We start from the raw sequence: 26,792 nt of genomic DNA, 5'->3' as shown, positions 1-26,792 counted from the left end.
TGAAGGTTTTCTTTTTGAATTTCACTGAACTGATTTTTCGTTTTCCCATGTTCATTTGGTACCAAATTCAGTCAACTATTTGCTTGATGTTGTTAGTAACTTTTCTCTGTAATCAACATTGGGTCCACGCTTGGGATATGGCTGCAATTATGACGGAACGTGAACTGAATATTTGTAATGAGGTTACTACTGAGTAAACATTACTTGACGATATGACAAATGTTCCCATTACTTCGCTAATATTTTCGAGCAGGCTACTCGGACACTAGATGGTCCAGTCCAATTTCTCTTGCTTTTGGTGAATAAAACATTCCTGAGAAATCTTGCAAATTGGCCTAACTCTCAACATCCCATTAATGGGTTGGCTGGCTGGTAAATTATTAACAGTTCCCTGGAGCATGCAGATCTGCCTGGCTGATGTATCAAATTAATGAGACAGCTGTAAAGGATTTCAATGTTCCAGCCCAGGATATTGTACCTTGGACCTAACAAGACTCCCTTAGTGAACCGGCGTGGGGGCAGAGACGCATGCGGCGTGGTCGTTGTGCAGGTGAGTGATGTTACTGGGGGAGGAAGTGGCTGCGGCGACAGCAACCCAGGGGGCGGAAGTGGCTGTGGCGACAGCAGAAACGGTGTTGTTCCCGATAGCCATGGACCCCGCGGAGGCCGCGAACCTGTCGGCGATGGTCTTCCTGGCGATCGTGGAGGCGGTTGTCTGGGCGGTGATCGCGGAGGCTGCAAGGTCGGTGGAGGCGGAAGTGACATCATGGTTTGTGGCGGCGGTTGCTGCCGTGGGCGCTGCAGCGGCCGCGTGGTTAATGGTGCCCGAGTGATTTCAGAGGCCTCCGCAAGTCATTGACACGAGCAAAACCATTAACACATGGGGACCCACCATGTATCTGGAAAGTACTCATGTGACTCGGCCAACATTGTCTATCTCCTACGCTGCAGGCAAGGATGCCCTGAGGCGTGGTACATTGGCTAGACTGAGCAGACGCTCTATGACAATGGATGAATGGACACCCCACAACAATTACCAGGCAGGAGTGTTGCCTCCCAGTTGGGCAATGCTTCAGCAGTGCAGGACATTCAGCCTTGGACCTTTGGGTGACCATGCTCCAAGGCAAACTTTGGAACAAGCAACAATGCAGAGTGGCTGAGCAGAAGCTGATAGCCAAGTTTGGTACCCATGATAATGGCCTCAATGGGGACCTTGGGTTCATATCACAATACAGGTGATCCCCCTGCACCCCACACACACACACACACACAAACTCTCTCTCATATGCGCACACATCCACCCCCTGCACTCGCACCAACACACATACCCTTTCACACACACACGCTTAACCAAGCTTACACACACACACATATATACATACACACTCTATCACATGCACTCACACCCACACGCATACTCTCACATGTACAATCAGTCTGTTTTTCTGACATGTGCACACATATAAGCTTATAGAGTGAATTTGTCTTTGCAGAATTACATTTTATTTTCCTCAAACACTGCATGAATCCATGTAAAACTATATAGTGGGTTAAAAATCACACAACACCAGGTTATAGTCCAACAGGTTTAATTGGAAGCACACTAGCTTTCAGAGCGACGCTCCTTCATCAGGTGATCGTCATCTGATGAAGGAGCGTTGCTCCGAAAGTTAGTGTGCTTCCAATTAAACCTGTTGGACTATAACCTGGTGTTGTGTGATTTTTAACTTTGTACACCCCAGTCCAACACCGGCATCTCCAAATCATATATAGAGGGTGTGTCAGTCTGACATAGCATTGGCACACAGACAGACTTCACACCTATTGTCCAAAAAGCTGAGTTATCTTGAGGATGTAATTTAAAAGAAATTCTGGGATTTACATATCAAAGAACAGAAACCAGCACATCCCATTATAAAAGATGAAAGTTTTAATCTAAGATTGTTTGCTGTGTCACATCTCCATGACACTGGACTCCTTTGGCTATAAATTCTGTGAACATGATCTTAACTTTCACAACCATCTGATGAAGGAGCAGCCCTCTGAAAACTAGTGCTTTCAAATAAACCCATTGGACTATAACCTGGTGTTGTGTGATTTTTAACTTTGCCCACACAGATAGTCAGCCAAGGCTGAAATTGAACCCAGGTGCCTGGTGCTGCGAGACAGCAGTGCTCAACACTGAGCCACTGTACTGCCTTCAACAAACATTTGACACATTGACCTTTATTGCAAGGTGATTGGAGATGAGGAATATATATGTTTTGTTACAATCAATCAGGGTATTGGTGAGACCACACCTGGCGTACTATGAGAAGTTTTGTTCTCAACATTGCTGGAAAGATAAACTTGCCTTGGAGATGGGACAGCAACAGTAAACAAAATTAATCCAAGAATGAGAGTAGTTGAGATATATCGAAAGGCTAACTAAATTGGATCAAGGTTAAAAATCACACAACACCAGGTTATAGTCCAACAGGTTTAATTGGAAGCACTAGCTTTCGGAGCGTCGCTCCTTCACCAACCACCTGATGAAGGAGCGGCGCTCCGAAAGCAAGTGCTTCCAATTAAACCTGTTGGACTATAACCTGGTGTTGTGTGATTTTTAACTTTGTACACCCCAGTCCAACACCGGCATCTCCAAATCATAAATTGAATCAATATTCACTGGCATTAGAAGAATGAGAGGTGACCTCATTGAACAGTGTGATAAAAGATGTGTAAAAGATGTGAATCTCATTTTTGGAAGGTGAGGTTTCCCGCAGAGGTAGATAATTGTGGCTCAGTTCTGCAGAAGTTTTCTTTAAAGTAAAATCGAGGACCTCGTGAAGTAGTGACCTTAGTCCTGCATTGCTCTGAACGCAGGTGGTTGCAGACCCTTGTGGTGTCTTAATAGAAAATAGTCTATCCTGTGGTGGTTTAGTATGGGTGAAGACCATTATCTTGTTTCTAGTTTAGAATAATCAAACACTGATTTCAGTTTTGAAAACAGAGATTGAAAGCTTTCAGGGCAGTTCAGATGAGAGCTAACTGGGGTCAGAAACAGGTTTGGTTTTATCCTTTAAGGAGTTCAGGACTGTTCAGGCAAAACACAGCTACCTCTGTAGGAAAGGATAATATGTGCTACTTCCAAATGAGGGAAGTTAGTTTAGAAATTTGCAAAATATGAGAAGATGTGATAGTTGGAGCCCGCAGGAGTGTGCATACTTATGTAAGAATATTTCACAGTTCTGAGGAAAGAAGCTGAAGGAATTTCCATTTAGTAGAACATAAAGATTTCATAAAGACGGGCAGTTTCTCAGGACTTGAATCTCTGTGGATTAACAGCATTAAACGATAAGTTCAAAAATTTGGTTTGCTGGTTGTTTCAAAGCTTTTCTAAATTGTTTTCTGTGTCTGGATTTTGTTTGTTTTCTTCTTTATTGTATTTAAATCCAGTTCTGTTATTAAGGAAACTTGTCAATAGGGTAAAAAGATTGCTTCCATTGGTCAGGGAATCTGAAACATGGGCACAGTCTCAGAATAAGGGGCTGATCATTTCGGATTGACATACAGAAAAATCTTCATTCAGAAAATTGTGAATCTTTGGAATTCTCTGCCCTGAGGGTATGCAGTCTCCATCGCTGATGCGCTTAACGTTGGATTAGAATGATAATTGCTCTTTCAGGGAATCAATGGATATGGGGAGCAAGTGGCAAGGTAGAGTTGAAGGCCAACGTCAATCAAGATCATATTGAACTATAGTGTAGTCTCAATGGGCCATGTGGTCTACCATGTTCCCATTTCTTCTGTTGTTATGTTTTTGTGAATATCATTGATGCTTTGAAGGGGGACCTTGTGAAGTGGATTAGGGTGGAAGGAATACAATAGAAAGGGACTATGTTGATAAAGTTAAATAATAGAATGGAGAATCCTTGTGTAGAGCATAAACTCTGGTATTGGCTAGATGTGCTAATTGAGTTGTTTCAATTTAGCAATTTCAATGCGAAGTGAAAAACAGTACTTGGGGGTCTAAAAGGCCTAAGGAGCATATCTGATAAGATTCATTACTAATTGCACATCCCTTTTCTGATGTGAAAAACAGAGAGATAAACCAAAGAGGGTGCTGGGAGAGGAGTGGGCCATTTCATTCTATTTCCTAATTTTGCATTTATTTTACTATTTCTAACTTTATGGTCCTGAGAGTAAAAGGTGATCATAAAGAAAATTTAGAGGATTTTGGAAATGCATGCAATAATCTTAAAAGTTGTGCTGAATAATGTTTGGAGTTAATCCACGTGTAATAAATTACTTTATAAGGTTCAGAAGAAACCCATATTTCATGACTGAAAGATCTATAATGAATGGTTTGAAATGCATATCTGAAGCTGCTGTACAAATGCATAACTTGAATGTGCACAATATTTACACTATATAAATCATATATACAGCACACTCTCACAAGAGCCACTTGTTCTGTGTATTATAGTGACGTTAAAGGCGTAGCCAGGACCCAAACGTTAAGGCATTGAGTGTAAGAAATCATCCACCCAGCTGTAACTGGAGAAGTCTGCGACCGTTTGTGGGTTTGATGGGATCTGTGTTCAAAAAGTCTTTATTTTATTAGTGTCTGCTTGGCTGGGTTTTATGCACATTGCATTGAGCAGATATATCCATAGAGCTGGAAAAGAGAGAGACTGAAAAATTACCCCTTGTAAATAGTATTGCTGTATTGGCTGCTGGGCTGTGCAGTGTGCACTGTAGCGAGAGTTCAGAGTGACTTAAAATTCAGAGGTCTGCTTACAGAGCTGGAAACTGTTGATGAAAAATTACTCTTTTCTTTTGCAGTATTGCAGTATTGCTTTTTTTCTGTGCATGCTGTATCAAGAGACAGGTAATGAGGTTTAGATGTGTCTACAAAACTGGAAAGGGGAACAATAAAAAATGGTTTCTTATTTTATTGCATTTTGGATGGCTATGGTCTGGCGTGGTACAAGTGAGAGGTTTGCCTGACTGGGGAAAATTCAACTGTATCAGAAATTAAGGCACAAATGTCATATTTATATCTCAGTTAATGCATTCATTGTTTAATTTTGCATTTTATCTAACAATTCACACTCACCTCCTGCTCCTTTTCAGGTTGATTGTTGTTTTAGGAGTCTACATTGTTTAAAAAGTCACACTATTGTTTCTCTATAAGATCATCTTTATAAATATTTAAGATACAATAGAAAAAGCAGCAATAAATATGAATGTGATCCCTGTGATTTTATAAGCGTTTTGGTCCCTATTATTTGAGAATGTTTCCACAAGCTAAAAGACAACAGTTTTTTTCTATAAAGGGAAGACATATGAACACCTAATTACATTTCATAAATATAGAACAACCTCGGTTATCCAAATGTTAAATATGCGAATTTTGGATTAGCCGAACAAGATCTCAAGGTCCCATAAAAATATTATCTGTTATCTGAACAATCAGTTATCTGAACAAAATACTCACTGCCTGTCTCATGTGGACAATCTAGGTTGTTCTGTATTTACAATGAGTTTCTTTTAAAACTTGACATTTATTATGCCAGAAAATATGACAATCATTTTGGATATAACACATTTTTGAAAACAGAAATAGGATGACTGGCTAGTTCTTTTGTATTGGTTGAAGGAAGAAGTTTTGCTGGATATCCTGTACTATTTCATGCACTTCCATGGAATCTTAAGCATTTATTTGTATCATAAAAACAGTTTGCTTTTTTTCTTCCAAAGTAAATAGTTCTACCCACGTAACAATGTCTGTTGCTCCATTCTGTAAACTTGGCATCATAATATAACAGTTAGGCACATTGCATCTGGAACAGAGTGTTTGAAGTTTGAGACCTGAAACCCACACCAAACCTGTGGTTGACAGAGAAGTCAGGATCTCCACCCTCCTGTATGCATCAGAAACATGGACCATGTACAACAGACATCTATTTGGATAGCTATCACCAGCACTGCCTTCACAAAATCCTGCAAATCCACTGGCACACTTTGAGTGTCCTCTCCTGGGCTAATATCTCCAGTATGAAGGCACTGGTATGAAGGCATGACCAACTGCGACGTTATGATCTAAACAAGACTCTGTAAACAAGTATCCTCATGCAATGGTTAGTGATCATTAGGAAGACAGAGAAAAGGACAACCAGAAAAGCCTTTTGAAACAAATGAAACCTCCCCATTGACATGTGGGAATTGTTTGCCCTAGAATGCACAAACTGGAGAAGAAGCAATTGCAAAGGCACCAACAAATATGAGCATCATTGTAAGGAGCACTTGGAGGCCAAGCACAAGCACTTTACCCCTCAGCTTCTGAAACAGAAACCACTCACAAAGCCAATTCTCTGAGCAGCTCCATAGTCAATAATAACTATGCTTCAAGCCAATAAAAATACTGAACACAAGTTTGTTTGCTTTTAGAGAATTACAGAACAACTGGTGGAATTCAAACAATACCAGAAAAAACTGGAGAAATTTTGCAGTGTGGCAGGATCTCTGGAGAAAGAAGCAGAGTTAATGTTTCAAGTGCAATACAACTTGGAAGAATGCTGCTAAACCTGTTGAGTTTCTCCAGCATTCTCTGCGTTTGTTTCAGATTTCCAGCATCCGCAGTATTTTGCTTTTATTAATAGTGGAATGTTAAGGTTGCCAAGCTACAATATCAAACTGTGAGGCATGGTTCAGCTATCCATGATGTGCTGAAAACTATACATGGCCCACCCTTCACAAACACTCCTTTGTTTCAACAAATGATAGCTATGAACTAGTCACCGAAGTTGTAGTGGAAGGTTGGTGTGAGAATTCTTCTGAACTCCTCAGCAAACTCTCCCTTGCTGGCTTTTGTGGTTCAATCGTAGTGTCCCTACCACCTGCTCCAGAAGTGTATAACATTTCTGAGCAGATTGATTAAAATACAAAAGAAAATTGCCCAGAGTATGAAGAGACTTGAAAATGGAAGCCTACCTCCTCTTCCTATAACCAAACAAGGAAATGCCCATGGTCCAGATGACATTCCAGCAGAGATTTGAAAGTGTACTGTATTGAGCTTGTTAACAAACTTACCAGCATCTTCAAGAAGGTGTTGGATCAGGAAAAACTTTTACTGAATTTCAAGGATTCAAGCTGATAGCCAAGTTTGGTACCCATGAGAATGGCCTCAACGGGGAACTTGGGTTCATGTCACAATACAGGTGATCCCACTGCACCACATGCACATGGATGCTGAAGGTTTGGAAGTGGAATGGATCTAAAAATGCATGCAGCAGCTACTGATGAATAAACAATCCTTAAAAATAACTTATTATACAACCTCCTTGTGGTTTAGGGATAATTGTGGAACATCCAGTTTGATATTTGCATGAAATGGCTGCAAGAAAAGAGCAGAGATTAAGATGTGCTGTTCATGTAAAGGTTAGAATTTTTGATAAGTGTGATTAGAATTAGTCTATTTCACTTGCTCACCAAGCCAAAATATCCCAAAGGGTTTGTTAAAATATTGCACCTAGTGTGTGATGGCGTGGTCAGACTTGTTTGTACCTATAGTGAGACGTCCAGTCACTTTGCAGTAACCAGTGGCCTGAAGGAAGGATACATTGTGGCTTCAATCTGTTCTTTGCTGAGCGTTAAAGGCAACTATCAAAAACATGCCTGCAATCATCATTAGGTTTCTTTAAGAGAAGCCCTTCAAGCTACCTTTCCAGACTGCCCTTCCACAGCCACAGAGGCAGTGTTCAGAGGGATAGTGCACCCAGATGTTCACAATAAGGCAGACCTCCTTGTATCCCAAATCAGCCAATTTCTTCAAGATATGTGTCCTGAATCTGTGGACATTGGTTATCCCAACTCAGTAATGGATTTTTTGGAATTGTATGCATCACATCTTCAAGGATATCCAACCTTCTACACCTCCATCTGCCCTGACCAGAGCCTCCAAGCACTTCGTTTCTTCCTCTCCCAGCGTCCCCAACAGTACCCTTCCACCGATACTCTCATTTGTATGGCTGAACTGGTCCTCACCCTTAACAATTTCTCCTTCGAATCCTCCCACTTCCTCCAGACCAAAGGGGTAACCATGGGCACCCGTATAGGCCCCAGCTATGCCTGTCTCTTTGTTGGCTATGTAGAGCAGTCCACTTTCCGTTGTTACACCGGCACCACTCCCCACCTTTTCCTCCACTACATTGATGACTGCCTTGGCCCCACCTCGTGCTCCTGCGAGGAGGTTGAGCAATTCATCAACTTCACCAACACATTCCACCCTGACCTTAAATTTACCTGGACCATCTCTGAAACCTCCCTCCCCTTCCTGGACCTCTCCATCTCCATTAATGACGACCGATTTGAGACCAACAATTTTTACAAACCCACTGACTCCCACAGCTACCTGGAATACACCTCTTCCCACCCTACCTCCCGCAAAATGCCATCCAGTATTCCTGATTCCTCCGCCTCTGCCGTATCTGCTCCCAGGAGGACCAGTTCCATCACAGAACACACCAGATGGCCTCCTTCTTTAAAGACCGCAATTTCACTTCCTACATGGTTAAAGATGCCCTCCAATGCATCTCATCCACATCCCGCACCTCCGCCCTCAGACCCCACCCCTCCAACCGTAACAAAGACAGAACGCCCTGGTGCTCACCTTCCACCCCAGCAATCTTCACATAAACCAAATCATCCGAGACATTTCTGCCACCTCCAAACGGACCCCACCACCAGGGGTATATTTCCCTCCCCACCCATTTCTGCTTTCCGCAAAGACCATTCCCTCCGTGACTACCTGGTCAGGTCCATGCCCCCAACAACCAACCCTCCCTTCCTGGCACCGTCCCCTGCCACCGCAAGAATTGCAAAACCTGCGCCCACACCTCCTTCCTCACCTCCTTCCAAGGCCCCAAAGGAGCCTTCCACATCCATCAAAGTTTTACCTGCACATCCACCAATATCATTTATTGTATCCGTTGCTCCCGATGCAGTCTTCTCTACATTGGGGAGACTGGACGCCTCCTAGCAGACCGCTTTAGGGAACATCTCTGGGACACCCGCACCAATCAACCACACCACCCTATGGCCCAACATTTCAACTCCCCTTCCCACTCAGCCGAGGATATGGAGGTCCTGGGCCTCCTTCACCGCCGCTCCCTCATCACCCAACGCCTGGAGGAAGAACGCCTCATCTTCCACCTTGGAATATTTCAACCCCAGGGCATCAATATGAACTTCACCAGTTTCCTCATTTCCCCTTCCCCACCTCACCCCAATTCCAAACTTCCAGCTCAGCACTGTCCCTATGACCTGTCCTACCCCCCTATCTTCCTTCCCACCTATCCACTCCACCCTCCTCTCTGACCTATCACCTCCCTCCCCACCCCCGTTCACCTATTGTACTCTATGCTACTTTCTCCCCACCCCTTTTCTCCTCTCATTTATCTCTCCACCCTGCAGGCACTCTACCTCTATTCCTGATGAAGGGCTTTTGCCCGAAACGTCAATTTTCCTGCTCCTCAGTTGCTGCCTGAATTGCTGTGCTTTTCCAGCACCACTCTAATCTAGAATCCTGTACCACATCTTCAGTCTTCATCAGCAGTTTCTTATTTTCAATTTGCTGGAAAATCTGTGTAACAGTGTATAGTCTTTATTCTTCAACTTGTTGATTAAAGTTGGCTATCACTCACAGTGATAACATTATAACATCTTCATTTTTTTCACTCATTCTACTTGAGGATTCTTTCTCACTTCTCATGATCTGTGTCACTGACATTAAAGATGTTGCTTGGGCAGATACAAGAATAAAATCATTTGCTTGAACTTGCATCTTCTCACCATCTGACATCAAGGTTGAGTCAGTTCACCAAAGTTGTATTGCTTAAGTAAAATCATTATAAACAGGAGCAGGATTTGCCCATTCCGTCCTTACTGTTGTGTCTACTTGCCAGACAAAAAGATCTGCGCTTAGAGATTTTATTAATAATAAATCCCATAAATACACTAAAATTACATGTGAAATTAAGAGATGGATATTAGAGAGTCATAGAACCATACAGCATGGATACAAACATTTTGGTCCAACCAGTCCATGCCAACCATAATCCCAAACTAAACTAATCCCACCCCTCAGAGCTTGGCCCATATCCCTCCAAACCTTTCTAATTCATGTATTATACAAACGTATTTTAAGTTTGTAACTGTACCCACATCCGGCACTTCCTCTGGAGGCTTATTTCACATACAAACCACCCTGTGTAAAAACAATGCCCCTCGTGGCTTTTTAAAATCATCTCTTCTCGCTTTAAAATATGCCTACTAGTCTTGCAATTAGCCAGCCTCGGGAAAGATACCTGTCTTGTAGGTGGTATGGGGTGGGGGTGGGGGCGGGGGGGGAGGGGGGGGAATGTGGAAGGCATTAGCCTTGAATCTTCTCTCAGAAAATTTGAATTGCATTCAGTGTCTTTGATGAGATGAAAATATATTTGTGCTATTGGTTGCAAGGATCCTATACGGAAGCATAGCAATTTACAACACTGAAGGATGCCTATCAACCATGGTAACAAGAATCAAATCACAAAAGAAACCTACAAATTCAAATTTAAGTTTAATTTTGAGAGGTGATGATACATCCCAGCCCCTTCAATACCTACTGGTTGCTCAGAAGTCGAAGACACGCTCTTTCTCCAAGGACACACGGGCATAGACATAACCAGTAAAGAGAAGCCAGCAGTTGGGTGCAATGATTTTCTCCGCACAGATTGCTGCTTGGACCTGTTAATTGCTATCTTGGCCAGGCCCAGGAGCAGACCACAAGGAGGTCCTCTAACTGCTTTCTCCTTTCTGTGTGTGGTATCCAAAGATTAGGAGTGCCTTCTTCTACTATAAATGTTTATTGTAAGCTTTCCTTCGGATACAAACACCTCTGGCTCAATTATTCCTCTTCTTTGATACAAAGTGTTTTATACTAAAACAACTCCACATTAAGTGATTTTCTTCTAACTTACTTTATTTTTTCGTAGCACATCTAATATGATGGTCATTGACCAGCTTCCATTCCATATACACCCTCCTACCAAAATCCTTCTTCAATTTTAAAAACCCATACTGAATCTCAATTTATCATACTGTGAAGGAAGTAATCTCAATATCACTCCTGTCTTCTCATTGCTATAATTTCCCATACATAAAATTATTCTGATGAATCTATGCCTTATAATTTCATATATTATGTACCTTTGACTTCTTGTTATGAAAAGACTTCCACATCTGTAAGATTCATCAGGTAAAAATGTATTATTACCTTATTAATTTTGTAATGTTAATATTTAACATGTAAACCCATATGCTTTATCTACCTGGATGATCTTTATAACTGTTTGTCCATGAGTTTCTGAACATTCCATTGAGCAAAATATATCACCTCACATTTCTCTGCATCTGCCAATTTTATCTTGCTTTTTAATTTGTTCATGGGACATGGATATTGCTGGCATTTTTGCCTATTGCTAACTATCTTTGAGGCAGTCAGCTTGATGCAGGAGCAGCCACATTACTATTAGGAAAGAAACTCTAGGACTTTGATTCAGAGACAATGAAGGAACAGCAGTCTATTTCCAAGTCAGGACAGTGGGTGCAATGCTGCTGTGCATCTATGGCCCTTGCCATTTTAGACAGTCGAGGCAATGAGTTTGGAAGGTACTGTAGAACGAGCCTTGGTGAGTTCCTGAAGTGCATATTGTCGATGGTATACTCATCAGCTACTTACATTGATGATGAAATGAGTGAATATTGAAAGTCATGGATGAGGTGCTGATCAAGGAGGCTGCTTTGACTTGGATTGTAGCAAACGTCTTGTAAGTTTTTGGAGCCACACCCATTCAGACAAGTGGAGAATGTTCCATCACACTTCCTATTTGTGAATTCCTGATGATAGTCACAATGTGGGGAGTCAGAAGGCAAGTTAGTTGTCACAGATTACCCTACCTTCAACCTTATATCATTGTACTTATTTGACTGTCAAGTTGTAGTAAATGGCTGTTGATAGTAGGAAATTCAGCATTGGTAATGCCATTGAGCATCAAGGGGAGGTGGCTAGATTCTACCTAGTTGGAGATATCATTCCCTGGCATTTGTATATGACTGTTTGTCTTTGATCGTATCAGCTGAAGTAGAATAATATCTAATTAATGCTCTATATGGGCATAAACAAATTCAAAGGAATTGTGAATGATACTGAGTACAGTACTTTCATCAATAAACATCCCCATTATCTCTAACTGTCCCTTTTCTTACAATCCTGCAGCTATCCTTTTATGTTGTTGGCAAACTTTGATACAATGTTCACTATGTCCAAATACAAATCATGTATATACGTTTTCCAATGTTCCTGCTGAGATACGCAGCCGCATATTCACTCCTTTCAGTTTCTGCACACACCAATCATGTACCGACACATTGACTTCCTGTTTAGGAAGTCAATGCTGCATACTGACCTGAGATGTGCGCTCACTGATAGAGAAAATTAGAAAGCATGTTGATGTTTATGTAAAATATATTTGAAATGTGTGCATTCAGAGATGCACACCAGCCATGAGAGCAAAAGTAGAGCAAGGGGGTCACTTCTTCCAAGCTCCAATGCAAACTAAACATTCATTCCTTACAGGCTGGCAGAATGCAAGTACAACAGAACAGTTTCCCTAATTAATGTGCATCAATTGTTCACAAAAGGTAGGACACATCCAACCCAGCTGTTTACTAAATAAAAACCAAAAAACCACTGGAATGCTGGAAAACAGAACCAAAAACAGAAATTGTTGGAAAAGCTCAGCAGGTCTGGCAGCATCTGTGCAGAGAAATCAATGACCCTTCCTCAGAAACTGCAAGTGTCACAGTTTTAGGGATTTGCAATTTTAAGTATTGATGCACTTAAAATGCTGTCCTGAAGTCATATTAAGGCATATAATGGGATAACATAGTGCAAATTCTTCATAAGGTCATTGATATTGATAGTGAAGGTGGATAAGTGATTAAAATTAATTCTCTGTCCCCTGTTCCTGCCTTCCTGATGCACATTAAAAAATTACTAGAGTATGTACAAAGCTTTAATAATAAAATATATATTTAACATGAGATGTATTAAATATTTTAAGTAGAGTGAGCAACTTGCTGATGTTAGTTGTATTAGTGAGTTATTTAGTCCATTGATTTTATTTTTCTAAAGGAACTGATCTGTCACTAAATCCAAACCACATTGTTAATCCAGAAGAAGGGCTTATGCCCAAAACATCAATTCTCCTGCTCCATGGATGCTGCCTGACCTGCTGCGCTTTTCCAGTAACACATTTTTCAGCTCTGATCTCCAGCATCTGCATTCCTCACTTTCTCCACATTGTTAATACACCCAGAGGTGAATTCAGTCAGAATACTGTTTTACACATTTTTGGGTTTTCCAAGGCTCTTTCAATGACTAGCAGCAATTCATACCTGAAGTATTTTGTGTGCTATATTAATAAATAGTGCGAATTAAAATTGAAAGTGGATGGTGGAGGTAACGCATTCCTAAGTTGAACCAGTTCGGGCTGACTAAACTTTGCTTTCTGGCCATTGATTTTTTCCAGTGTTTCATTTCAAATTTTTGTTGTGACCTTTTATACTTGCTCAGATTGAACTCATTAGATGTGTAAAGTATTTTCTTCTTCTGCAAAAAAAACCTTCCTTATTAATGGAGACTTTTTCTATTTGTGTTTCTTACTGTGAGTAAGTTAGAGCAAGTTGTTCCAAGAATTCTTCACTGATTTGACTTACTGGCTGAATTTCTTCAAGGGACAGTAAGACATAATTTTTGCCTTCAAATATCATTGCTAATGCTAAGTTATGAATTCAGATTTACAAACTATTTCTACTCCATTTGTTAACACATCAACTGGAGAAGATGCAGCTTCTTTATTAGCATCATATGCCATAAACCGTAAATCATGGCAGCTAATGTAATAGTTTCAATCCTCTGATGAAGTAATTGTGGCCCAATTTTTAGCTAGAGTGTTTTGAACAAGAATACCCACAAAGATGATATTGAGAGGATATATTTTCCTTTCCACTACACATGAGGAACTGGTATTTCCTGTAATAATGTAACTTTTACCGCTGTTATTTAGACATTACTATTTACAGAGGATAAAATTTTACAGACCCAGGCTCCAGCTGATGTGATCTGATGTCCTTTGTTTATTCATTCTTGGGAATGTGGACATTGCTACTTGCTAAATAATGGATATTTATTGTCCATCCATAATTGCCCTTGAGGAGGTGGTATTGAGCTGCCTTCTTGAACTACTGAAGTCCATGTGGTGTAGGTGCACCGACAGTGTTGTTTGGCAGGAAGCTCCAGAATTTGACTCAACAACAGTGAAGGAACAGCAATATATTTCCAAATTTATATAGTGTGTGTCTTGAAGGGGAGCTTGAAGGAGGTAGTGTTCCTACGTATCAGCCACTCTTGTCTTCTAGATGGTAGCTAATTCTGCAGGACAAGCCTTCAGTACAATTGCTGGAATGGTATAAGGCCCATTGTCTTTGCAGTATCCTGTGCCTTTGGATTTCTTTTTTGTGCAGGTGTGAGACACAGTGAGAGACACAAAGTGCACGAATCTTTATTCAATTTCCACCACCAGGAAGATAGGAAAACACCCAGGAGGCCAGTGACAAGCAGTGCCCTTCACATCGAAGGGCAATGATGTGTGATCAAAACAGTGAAGGGGAGGGTAGGGACTAAATCAAAATAGAGTTGGAGGGGAAAATGATGCACTCCACTCCCTGCGGCGCCCACCTCTCCCTGAACAATTCCAGGGTGTTGGTGGACACCGCGTGCTCCTTCTCCAAGGACACCTGGGCTCTAATGTAACCACGGAAGAGAGGCAGGCAGTCGCCCTAACGACCCCCTCCACGGCCCGCTGCCAGGACCTGTTGATGGCCAGTTTGGCCAGGCTCAGGAGCAGACCCACGAGGAGGTCTTCAGACCTGCCCTCCCTCCTCCGTACCGGGTGCCCGAACATCAGGAGCGTGGGACTGAAGTGCAACCAAAAGCAGAGGAGGAGGTTTTTAAGAAAATCAAAAAGGGAGTGCAAATGCCCACACCCAGTATATACATGGTCCACGGACTCCACAGCGCCACAGAACAAGCAGTTGGGCTGGGAGTCCGTGAACCACCTCAATCTGCGGTTGCAGGGGACTGCTGCGTGCAGCACCCCCACCCCAGATCCCTGAGAGAAAGGAGGAGGACTCCCGCGTAGAGAGCCCTCCACTGGGGATCCCCACCGCCCGGTGGCAAATGGGTACGCCAAGGTGTGTCCGGACGTGGATGAGGGAGAAGAGGTGGACGGTGTGCAGCAGCAGTCTATACAGGGCCCGTCTTTTTACATCCTTGAAAGAGACAAAATTAAAATTCCGGAGGCGGCTCAGGTTGTGGGGCACAGGCTCACGCGGGAAGTACAGGACCTTGGGGCCAATGTGAAATTCCGTCCGGGCTGGGGTGAGCGCGGATTGGATGTTTTTATTGATATCATATGGAGTGAATTGATTGGCTGAACACTGGCATCAGTGATGTTGGTGACTTCAGGAGGAGGGTGAGATGGATCATCCACTTGACACTTCTAGCTGAAGATTGTTATAAATGCTTCCATCTTTTATTTTGTGATGATGTACAACATCAGAGGGGATAGCACCAAAATCGGTCATAGATTTAGAAAGCGTTGGCAAAGGATCTGACGTGTATTGTTGTACTGCATCTTGTAGATGGTACACACTACAGTGCCGAATGTCAGTGTGGTGCAAGACTACATTTTGAAGATGCCAATCAGGTGGGCTCCTTTGTCTTGGATGGAATTGAGATACTTGAGTGTTGTTGGGGCTGCACTCATTGAGGCACTTGGGAGTATTCCATCAAAGACCTGACTTGTAACTTGTATATGGTGGACAATCTTTGAGTAATGAGATGGTGAAAAATTAGCCACAATGTTCCTAACCACTGACCTACTCTTATAACCACTGAATTTGCATAGATGGTCAAGTACAGTTTCTGGTCAATGGTAACCAGCAGAATGTTCACAGTGTGGGATTTCGCAATGGCACTGTTAAGGGTTAAAGTTAAGTGACAATGGTTGGATTCTTTCTTCTTGGAGAAGGTCAATGCCTGGCACTTATGTCACACAAATGTTCACTGATCAACCCTAGCCTGAATATACTCCAGGTCTTACTGTATCTTTTGACATACTCCGCTTCAGTATCCGAGAAGTCATAAAAAGTGCTGAAATTGTGTAATTACCAGCAAACATCCCCAGCTTCTGACGTTATGATGGAACAAAGTTCATCAATAAAGATGGTTGGGCCTTAGATATTACCCTGAAGAACTCCTGCAATAATATCATTTGATATCCATCGATCACAACGTTTGTGCTAGATATGACTCCAATCAATGGCGAGTTTCCCCTGATTCCCTTTGACTCCAGTTTTGTTGAGTTCTTTGATGTCACACTTGAGCAAACACTGCCTTGATGTCAAGTGTGGTCACTTTCACTTCCTCTCTTGAGTTCAGCTCTTTTATATTTATTTGGACCAAGGCTTTAATTAAGTCAGGAGTAGAATGGACTTGGTGAAACCCAAACTTGGTCAGTGAGCAAGTTATTATTGCATAAATATTAGTTGATAGCACTGTTAATGACACTGTCTATCACTTTGCTGATAATTGAGAATGGATGGTAATTGACCAGGTTGGATTTTTCATGCTTCTTGTGAGCATTCTGGGTAGATGCTAGTGTTGTAACTGTAATGGAACAGCTTGGCTAGGGATGTGGCTAGTTTTGCAGCACAAGCCTTCAGTACAATTGCTGGAATGTTGTCAGTTCCCATTGCCTTTGCAGTGACCTGTGCCTTTAGTTCTGCTTCTTGATATCATATGGAATGAATGATTGGCTGAAGGCTGGCATCTGTGATATTAGCAACTTCAGGAGAAGGCTGAGACGGAGCATCCACCCAACACTTCTGGTTGAACACTGTTACAAATACTTTAGCCTTTTCTTTTGCAATAATATGCAACATCAGAAGGGGTAGCATCAAAATTGGGAGAGCTGTCTCTCAGACTAGACAAAGTGACAGTCTGACAAAGTTATAATCACAGAGTTATATTCTACATACAATGTCCTAGATAACACCATCGCTATCCCTGGATATGTCCTGTCCCAGCAAAGTGACTGTACAGTGGTGTACAGTTCGGAGGGAGTTGCCCTGGAACCTTGTCTCTGACCCTTAGCAGTCTCATTGCATCATGCCAAATTGGGCAAGGATTACCATAAAATGCTTCTGCCACCTCTCCTCATTTTGGCTGATGAATCAGTGCTCTTTTTTTTATTGAGTATCATTTGGAGGAACCACCAAGGGTGTAAGGGTGCAAAATGCATTCTGCATGAGGGACTTTTGATATCCATCGCCAAATGGGTCTTTGTAGCACCAATACCAAAGACACTGGACATGCAAAAACTATGGGCCCTGACAACATTCTGACAATAATACTGAAGACTTATGATAGACACAAAAATAGAAATTGCTGGAAAATCTCAGCAGGTCTGGCAGCATCTGTAGAGAGAAATCAAAGTTAACGTTTCGGGTCAAGTGACCCTTCCTCAGAACTGCTCCTCACTAACTTGAGGAAGGGTCATTTGACCCAAAACATTAACTCTAAGTTCTTTCCACAGATGCTGCCAAACCTGCTGAGCTTTTCCAGTAATTTTTGGATTGTTCCTGATTTAAAGCATCCTCAATTCTTTTGGGTTTTACTTTTGATAGACAATTTGCCATACCCCTAGCCAAACTGTCCCAATACACTGGCATCCAATACACAAGCACTGGCATTTACCCAACAATATTGCCTAGGCATGTCCTGTGTATAAATAATCAGGACAAATCCAATTTCTGTATTTACTTCCCCGTCCATCTTTTTTTTAATCATCAGAGAAATGATGGAAGAGTTCATCAACAGTGCTATCAAGCAAAGTAGCAATAGTTTGCTCACTGGGACTCAGTTTGGATTATGCCAAGGGCCATGTGCTCCTGTCCTCAGTTGTAAAAAATAAAGGTTTTACACATTATTAACAAAAAACAAAGATAAAAGATTTGAACTGTTGAATTTACTCCTCAGCGTAGTTTCGTAGGCCCAACCATCTTCACTTGCTTCATCAATAACCTTCCCCCTATCGTAAGGTCAAAAGTGGGGATTTTTGCTGATAATTGCACAATGTTCAGCACCATTTGTGACTCCTCAGATACTGAAGCAGTCTATGCTCACATATAGTGAGATTAGGATAATATCCACACTTGGGCTAACATATGATAAGTAACATTACTGTCACACAAGTGCCAGGAAATGACTATAATTAACAAGAGAGGATCTTGTCCTTGCCTTGTCATTCAGTGGCATTGCCATAACTGAATCCCCCACTATCAACATCATGGAGGTTACCCACAATATTCAGTGGCTTGGAGGGGAACTTACAAATAGTGGTATTCCCATATATGTGCTGCCCTTATCTTTTAAGCTTATGGTGGTTGTGGGTTTGGAAGGTGCTATTTAAGGAGCTTAAGTGAGAATTTGCAGTGCATTTGTGGATGGTACACATTGTTACCACTGCACATGGGGGAATGAATGTTTATGGATGTGGTGCCATCAAGTAAGCTGTTTGGTCCTGAATGGTGTCAAGATTCTTGAGTGTTGATGGAGCTGAATTCAACCAAGAAAGAATGGAGTATTTAATCATTATTGTGCATTGTAGGTGGTGGACAAGTTTTGTGAATGAGGAGATGAATTTCTCAACCTATTGAGTACTACCAACAAGAACTATCTGTTCTTGTAGTAGAAGTATTTGCCCCAATTCAGTTTTTGGTCAATGGTAGACCATCAAGATATTGATGGCGGAGATTTGGGAATGGTAATGCTAATGAGTGTCAAGGAGAATTATTTAGATGGTCATTCCTTGTCACTTGTGTGGCATGAATGTTGCATGACCTTAGACATTATCGGTCCATGCCTAAATGCTTTATCAGCTTTGCTGTATATGAGAATGTCTTATGAGAATTTGTGATTCATTTTCAACATTGCCCAATCATCTGTATCATGTGCACTTTTCAACTAGTGATGGAGGGAGGGTCATAGAAGCAGCTGAAGATGGTTATACCAAGGATACTACCCTGAGAAACACCTGCAGCAATGTCCTGGGTCTGAGATGATTGGCCTCCAGCAACCACCAGCTGAATATATTCCTATGGAGTTCACCTCATAACTGCTACCTTCAATCAACCCACTACCCAAATGCCTGCCATTAGTCACCTAGACAGCCTTTCCTCACAGCACACCTCCATAGCCAATTGGAAAATGAATCATTTCTTATTTGCTCAATTGGATGATACGTGATTATCAAGCAACTTTTTTGTATCGCCAATTATTTTTAATTAAAGTACAGAAGATTTCAAACAAAATCAAAAATACGCTTTTTTTAATGCATATACTCTTTATTTTTGAGTTGGTTGGTCACAGCACTAAAGAGGGGATTACTCTTTCATTCTTGGAAACTGCAGATCAATTCTGGATGCTTTGCAAAGGTAGCTCCACAAGACTATTCTTGATCACCACATGTTAGCGGCACCATAAAGATAGTTGGAAACATTCCTATCTTTTTTGATTTGTTAGAAATAGCAACATTTCCTTGCTATGTTTATTATTTCTATTGTGACCAGAAGAAATCCTTTTCCCTCCAGCTCTGCCGAATTTGGTAATCTGATCCAATGGTGGTGCATAGCACTGCAGTCTTGTGAAGTGGTGACTTCTAAACTTAAAGTATGAAAAGAAACCAGAGGATGCATAGGAATTCTAATCGATCACAAAGGGCAGTAAACCTTGCTAACTATTTCTGAAGTTGGATTTTCACCAACAGTTGAGAGAGCCAGTGAATAGAGCTCTGTCATATATTAAATGAATGGCAGAGTTTGGTTTCCCTCAATAGGGAGGGGTGCAACATGGCAACATAATCATGGCACTCTGCTCACATTGTTCTGAAATACTTCCCATAACTGCAGTACTTGGCTCATGCGTAAGAGCATCAGGAAGGCTAGGTCATAAATGAAATACATGAAAGTTCAGTTTCCATATCCTCATATTTTAACTCATGCCACATTTGCGAGCTACTCTACTGACGTAGGATTCTCTATCAAGTCTGACTAATCTCTGTAAGAATTATGTTAGAAAGTGCACAAAAGGAACAATGTAAGTACTCTTTGACGAACATTTTATTTGGTCTAATGCAGAACCATGATGGAAATTTTTAAAACAATACTTTGGTCAGATTTTAAGGCATGAGTAAACTCTGTGAAACTGAATAAAATCATCACATTTAAGAGCAGGAATAGGTCTTTTGGCTCCTCAAGATGGGTCTTCCATTCAATAAGATCATGGTTGACATGATTATGGCCTTCACTCTCTACTTTCTTGCATGCCATAATAACCCTTGACTCCCTGGTAGACCATTAAGATCTGTTTAACTTGGACTTGAACAGCCTCAGTACGCTCTGGGAAAGACTAACAACCCTCAAGAAGAAAGTTCCTCTCATCTCTGAATTAAATGGGAGCCCCTTAATTTTAAACTATATTCCCTATTCTAGATTCCACCATGAGGAAACATTCTATCAGCATCTACTGTGTTGTCATTCTAAGATTCTTAAATTTCCATAATATCAGATCTCTTTCTTCTGCAATCCTCATAAGACTATGTCTTTAGTAAATCTTCTGCGTACTCTTTCTAATGGAAGTATATCTCTCCTTAAGGAGACCAAACAGTATTCCATACTCTAAGTGCAGTCTCAGTAATGGCCCACACAGTTGTAGCAAAATGTCTCCACTTTTATACTCAGTCATCTTGCAACAAAGACCAACAAACCATTGTTGTATTAATTACATGCTATAGTTATGGACTGACATTTTGTGCTTCATGTATAAGGACACTCAGATCCATCTGTACAGCAATATTCTGTAGTCTTTCTGAACAGTATTCTGCTTTACCATTGTTTCTGCCAAAGTATTCTAATTCATCCATCAAATCTTTGCCCCGTCAACCTATATCTATCCCTTTGCTGATTCACTGTACAGGGTATTCTTCTCACAACTTAGTCTTTTAACATTTGTATTATCAGAAGATTTGGGTACAACAATTTTCACCTCTTCATTCAAGTCATGATTCGATTAGATTAGATTCTCTACAGTGCGGAAACAGGCTCTTTGGCCCAACAAGTCCACACCGACCCTCAGAAATCCCACCCAGACCCATTGTACCTATCACTATGGGCAATTTAGAATGGCCAATTCACCTGACCTGTGGGAGGAAACCGGAGAACCATGCAGACACGGGGAGAATGTGCAAACTCCACGCAAGCAGTCGCTCGAGGCTGGAATCGAACCTGGGTCCCTGGTGCTGCGAGGCAGCTGTGCTAACCACTGAGAAATTATAATAAGTTGAGGCCCAAGCATTGATCCCTTGAAATTCCATTTATGGCTTGAAAACTTGAAAAAGACCAATTTATCCTGATTTTCTCTTTCCTGGTAGTTAATCTTGTTAGACAGATCTTTATCTATGTAAATATATTACTCCAATACAATGTATTCTTCTCTTGGGCAGTAACAATTTACATGGCTTTTCTTGGAATTTAAATGCACTATGTTTAATGGTTCCCCTTTATCCATCTTGCTAATTGCAACCTGAAAGATCACTGATAAATTTGTCAAACATAATTTTCCTTTCATATAACTATGTCAACTCTATTTGGTTGTGTTATGATTTTCAAATGTACTTGTTACTACTTCATTGATTACTGAATTCACTACATTTTTGACGAGAGATGTTAGGTTAACTGGCTTAGATTAGATTCCCCACAGTATGGAAACAGGCCCTTCAGCCCAACAAATCCACAACGATCCTCCGAAGACCAACTGACCCAGACCCATTCCCCTACCTATATTTACCCCTGACTAATGCACCTAAAACTATGGGCAATTTAGCATGGCCAATTCACCTAACCGGCACATCTTTGGATTGTGGGAGGAATCTGGAGCACCTGGAGGAAACCCATGCAAATATGAGGAGAATGTGCAAACTTCACACAGTCCCCTGAAGTGGCAGTCGAACCCGGGTCCCTGGCGCTATGAGGCAGCAGTGGTAACCACTGAGCCACCATGCTGCCCCTTTGTTTCCTGCTTTCTAATCTTTCCTTTCTTGAAAAGGATATGGAATATTACAAGAAATGCATCCATTATTTCTGCAGCCACCAACTTTAAGGTCCTAGGATCGAGGTCATCTGTCCAGGGGGACTTGTCAACATTTAGTCCCATTCACTTTTTTTCCAGATAAAATAATTGGTTAACATTGGAATTTCCTCATCCCTTTTTCCTCTTGATTTCAGCAGCTATTTGGATGCTTTTTGTATCTTCCATGTGAGAACAGATACAAGGTACTTGAAGATGTTATGGATGTGGGAGTAGGCAGTCTTAGTGATGGCATAACTATGAGTTTGGAAGCTCATCTTGGGATCAGATGTAATACATGGTTGCCAACAGGCTGGCTTAATCTCACACTGCTGGCAAGAGAGCCAGTAGCTGGGAAACTGCATTTGGGGCAGGCACCAAAGACAATGGCTTTGGTCTTTCCAATGTTTAATTGGAAGAAATTTCTACTCATCGAGTAAAGGATGTCAGAAAACAATTTTGATAATGCAGTGGACAGTATAGGATTCAGGAAAGGTGATAGTGAGATGCAGCTGGGTGTGGTCAGTGTGTATGTGAGACGGAGAACTGTGCCTTTGGAAGATGTCAGCAAGGAACAGCAGGTGGAAAGAAATAGGAAGCGTCAAGTTGAAAATTTTGTGGAACAGCAGATTTAATAATAGGTGAGTAGAAAAAAAACCAATGCAAGTGTTGTTTTTGTGGCCATGATTAGATAGATTAAAATGGAACCAGATAAAAACAATCCCAGCCTTCTTCTGAGTGGTGGGGAGGCATTAAAGGTGGGTGTTGTTATCAACCAGGAGACAGGGTCCAGGCTAGTCAACAAGGGCACTCAGGACTAGAGTCATATTAGGTGTCAGAGCTGCTTTGGTACTGTGACATGAGTAGAAGCCTGATTAGAGGCATTCAAATTGGAAAATTCAGGAAAGATGCAAAGCAAACTTTGGAGGCAAGAACATATTCAAAGATTTTGATGAGCAGAGATGGAAGAGGGACAGGGAAATGGGGTGGTGATTTCACAGAGTCAGAGAGTCATAGAGATATACAGCACAGAAACAGAACCTAGCGTCCAACTTATCCACGCTGACCAAATATCCCAACCCAATCTAGTCCCACCTGCCAGTACCTGGTCCATATCCCTCCAAACCTTTCCTGTTCATGTACCCATCCAGATGCCTAATAAGTGTTGCAATTGTACTAGCCTCCACCACTTCCTCTGGCAGCTCATTCCATACACGTACCACCCTCTGCGTGAAAAAGTTGCCCCTTAGGTCTCTTTTATATTTTTCCCCTCTCACCCTCAACCTATGCCCTCTAGTTCTAGACTCCCTCACCCCAGGGTAAAGCCTTTGTGTATTTATCCTACCCATGCCCCTCATGATTTTATAAAGCTCTATAAGGTCACCCCTCAGCCTGTGACGCTCCAGGGAAAACAGCCCCAGCTTATTCAACCTCTCCCTATAGCCCAATTCCTCCAACACTGGCAACATCCTTATAAATCTTTTCTGAACCCTTTCAAGTTTCACAACATTCTGATAGGAAGGAGACCAGAATTGCATGCAATATTTCAAAAGTGGCCTAACCAATGTCCTGTACAGCTGCAACATGACCCCCAACCCCTGTACTCAATACACTTCACCTCTGAAGGATAACATACCAAACACCTTCTTCACTATCCTATCTACCTGCGACTCCATTTTCAAGCAGCTATGAACATGCAGTCCAAGGTCTCTTTGTTCAGCAACACTCCCTAGGACCTTACCATTAAGTGTATAAGTCCTGCTAAGATTTGCTTTCTCAAAATGCAGCATCTCGCATTTATCTGAATTAAACTCCATCTGCCACTTCTCAAACCATTGGCCCATCTGATCAAGATCCCATTGTAATCCGAGGTAACCTTCTTCGCGTCGTCTGCACTTCCAATTTTGGTGTCATCAGCAAACTTACTAACTCTATCTCTTATGCTCACATCCAAATCGTTTATACAAATGATGAAAAGTAGTGGACCCAGCACCAATCCTTGTGATACTCCACTGCTCACAGGCCTGAAAAACAACCCTCCACCACCACACTCTGTCTTCTACCTTTAAGCCAATACTGTATCCAAATGGCTAGTTTTCCCTGTATTCCATGAGATCTAACCTTGTCAACCAGTCTCTCATGGGGAATCTTGTCAAACGCCTTACTGAAGTCCATATAGATCATGTCCACTGCTCTGCCCTCATCAATCCTTTGTATTAATTATTCAAAAAACTCTATCAAGTTTGTGAGACATTATTTCCTCACACAAAGCCATGCTGACTATCCCTAATCAGTCCTTGCCTTTCCAAATACATGTACATCCTGTCCCTCAGGATTCCATTCAACAACTTGCCTACCGCTGACATCAGGCTCACTGGTCTATAGTTCCCTGGCTTCTCCTTACCACCTTTCTTAAACAGTGGCACCACGTTTGCCAACCTTCAGTTTTCCAGCACCTCACCTGTGACTATCAATGATTTAAATATCTCAGTAAGAGGCCCAGCAATCACTTCCCTAGCTTCCCACAGAGTTCCAGGGCATACCTGATCCGGTCCTGGAGATTTATCCACTTTTATGTGTTTCAAGACATCCAGCACTTCCTCCTGTGTAATATGGACATTTTCAAGACATCACTCCTATTTCCCTATATTCTATACCTTCCATATCCTTTTCCACAGTAAACACTGATGCAAAATACTTGTTCAGTGTCCCCCTCATCTCCTGCGGCTCCACACAAAGGCCACCTTGGTGAACTTTGAGGGGCCCTATTCTCTCCCTAGTTACCCTTTTCAGATGGGACCATAGTTATGGAGATAATTGCAGTAAAATGTGATGACAGCTGATTTGAAGGAAACAGGCAAGAGCTGAAGCAAAAAGATCATGTGTAATGTCAGCTAACTTAGAGGGCCGAGAAGCAAAGTTACTTACTGAATAGTTTACTGAGGACAAGATTGTGGGAACAGGAGTTGAATCTGATGGACAAGATAAGTGTGGCGAGGGCATGAATGGAAATAGAAGAGAAACTGGACAAAGATGTAAATAGCAAGGTTAGGTTGAGGCATTATAAGATGCTGGGTCATGTGAGTTAATGGAAGGGAGGGATACAGCAGAGGCAACTGACGGGATTATCTCAGTCTTAATGTCAAAAAAAATCCACGAGCTCCTCAAACTTGTTGGAGCTGAGCATGAAAAGGCTAGGGGCAAACGTTTATGCATAAATTTTGAAGTAGCGAAAAGAAGCCTGGGGTTGTCTTTGTATTCCATGATTATTCTGAAATAATGGGTCATTTTAGCAAGTGCGAACAGGACACAATTATGTTTCACGTGTTCCAGCCAGACCTGGCAGTTGTTGCATAAAGTAAATATCCATGAAATTCTTTCAGGTCATCTTCCCTCAGATTTAAGGGAGTGGAAGTGAGGGCGTACAAGGGGAATGGCCAGTATATGAAATGTAATGGCTTTATTGTGTACTAATACATCAAAGATCGAAGTTAGAGTGCAGTTGGGTAAATCAAAAGCTGCAGAAATGTTATGGTGATTTTTAAAAAATATTCTCTGGTGGGATATGGGCATCACTGGCTGGCCAACATTTATTGCCTATCGCTGGTTGCCCTTGAGAAGGTGATGGTGAGCTTAATGGAGGGCCAAATGTTGCACTGTAAAGATTTTGGAAGTTCAGCTGTCAGCGAATTAGTAAGTAGAAGGGGAAGCAGTGAATGGTAAATGCAAACAGTTTAGTGATGACCTTACCCTCTTTAATTGGTGCTTGGTTGACCTTAGACTTTTAGTTTTATTCAGGTTATGAAGTAAGTGGACTAGAGAAAGATCTTAATGAGAAAAAAAAATGATCTCTTTGACTTCTGTTCCCAGACTTTCACCGATGGAATCACAAACAAGCTGTTCGGTTGCCATGTAGATCAAGCCATGGAAGATGTTGTTCTCGTAAGAATATATGGCAATATGACAGAACTCTTTGTGGACCGCAACAATGAAGTTAAAAGTTTTCAGGCTCTTCGTGCTCAGCACTGTGCTCCAGATCTTTACTGTACATTTCAGAATGGAATGTGCTATGAATTCATTAAAGGCACTGTCTTAAACATGTGGCTACTCAGGGAACCATCCATTTACAGGTAACCATAGTTACATTCTCATTCTCCTTTCTGCAAGTAATAGTATTTTGTAAAGACTTTGTATCATCTTGGACTCTCACAAATGTGGAGGTAAAAATGGCATTATCTACTCTGAACATTTTAAGTGGTTTTGTTTGAGTTGCTGGGGATAGACACTTAGATGCCTGACAGAAAGGTTGAATGCAGTCAAGGGAGGAGCAAGTGGATCTCCTGGATGAGATCACCCTGGAGAGGTTTTATGGAACATGAGCTAGAAAGAGAGCAAGCAAGCGAGAGAGCCAAGAGTTCAGGAGGAAGCTCAGGAGATGATTGACATTCTGGGGAAG

The 26,792-nt window shown here is 41.7% G+C and overlaps 1 protein-coding gene across 8 annotated transcripts in view; it reads left to right on the top strand.

Annotated features, from left to right (window-relative positions):
- Positions 1-26,792, top strand: part of LOC122557782 (ethanolamine kinase 1-like) — a 498,821-nt gene that overhangs the window by 66,118 nt on the left and 405,911 nt on the right. For all 8 annotated transcript variants that reach the window (XR_006313932.1, XM_043705802.1, XM_043705801.1 and 5 more), the window contains exon 2: positions 26,207-26,466. Coding sequence is in view for 7 of the 8 variants with exons in the window: in XM_043705802.1 (XP_043561737.1) it covers positions 26,207-26,466 (260 nt within the window). In the remaining variant the exon portion in view is untranslated. The remainder of the gene's footprint in view (positions 1-26,206; positions 26,467-26,792) is intronic.

Source organism: Chiloscyllium plagiosum, chromosome 16 (assembly GCF_004010195.1).
Source record: "Chiloscyllium plagiosum isolate BGI_BamShark_2017 chromosome 16, ASM401019v2, whole genome shotgun sequence".
NCBI classification, from domain to species: Eukaryota; Metazoa; Chordata; class Chondrichthyes; order Orectolobiformes; family Hemiscylliidae; genus Chiloscyllium; species Chiloscyllium plagiosum.
This window is presented reverse-complemented; position numbering and strand designations above follow the sequence as displayed.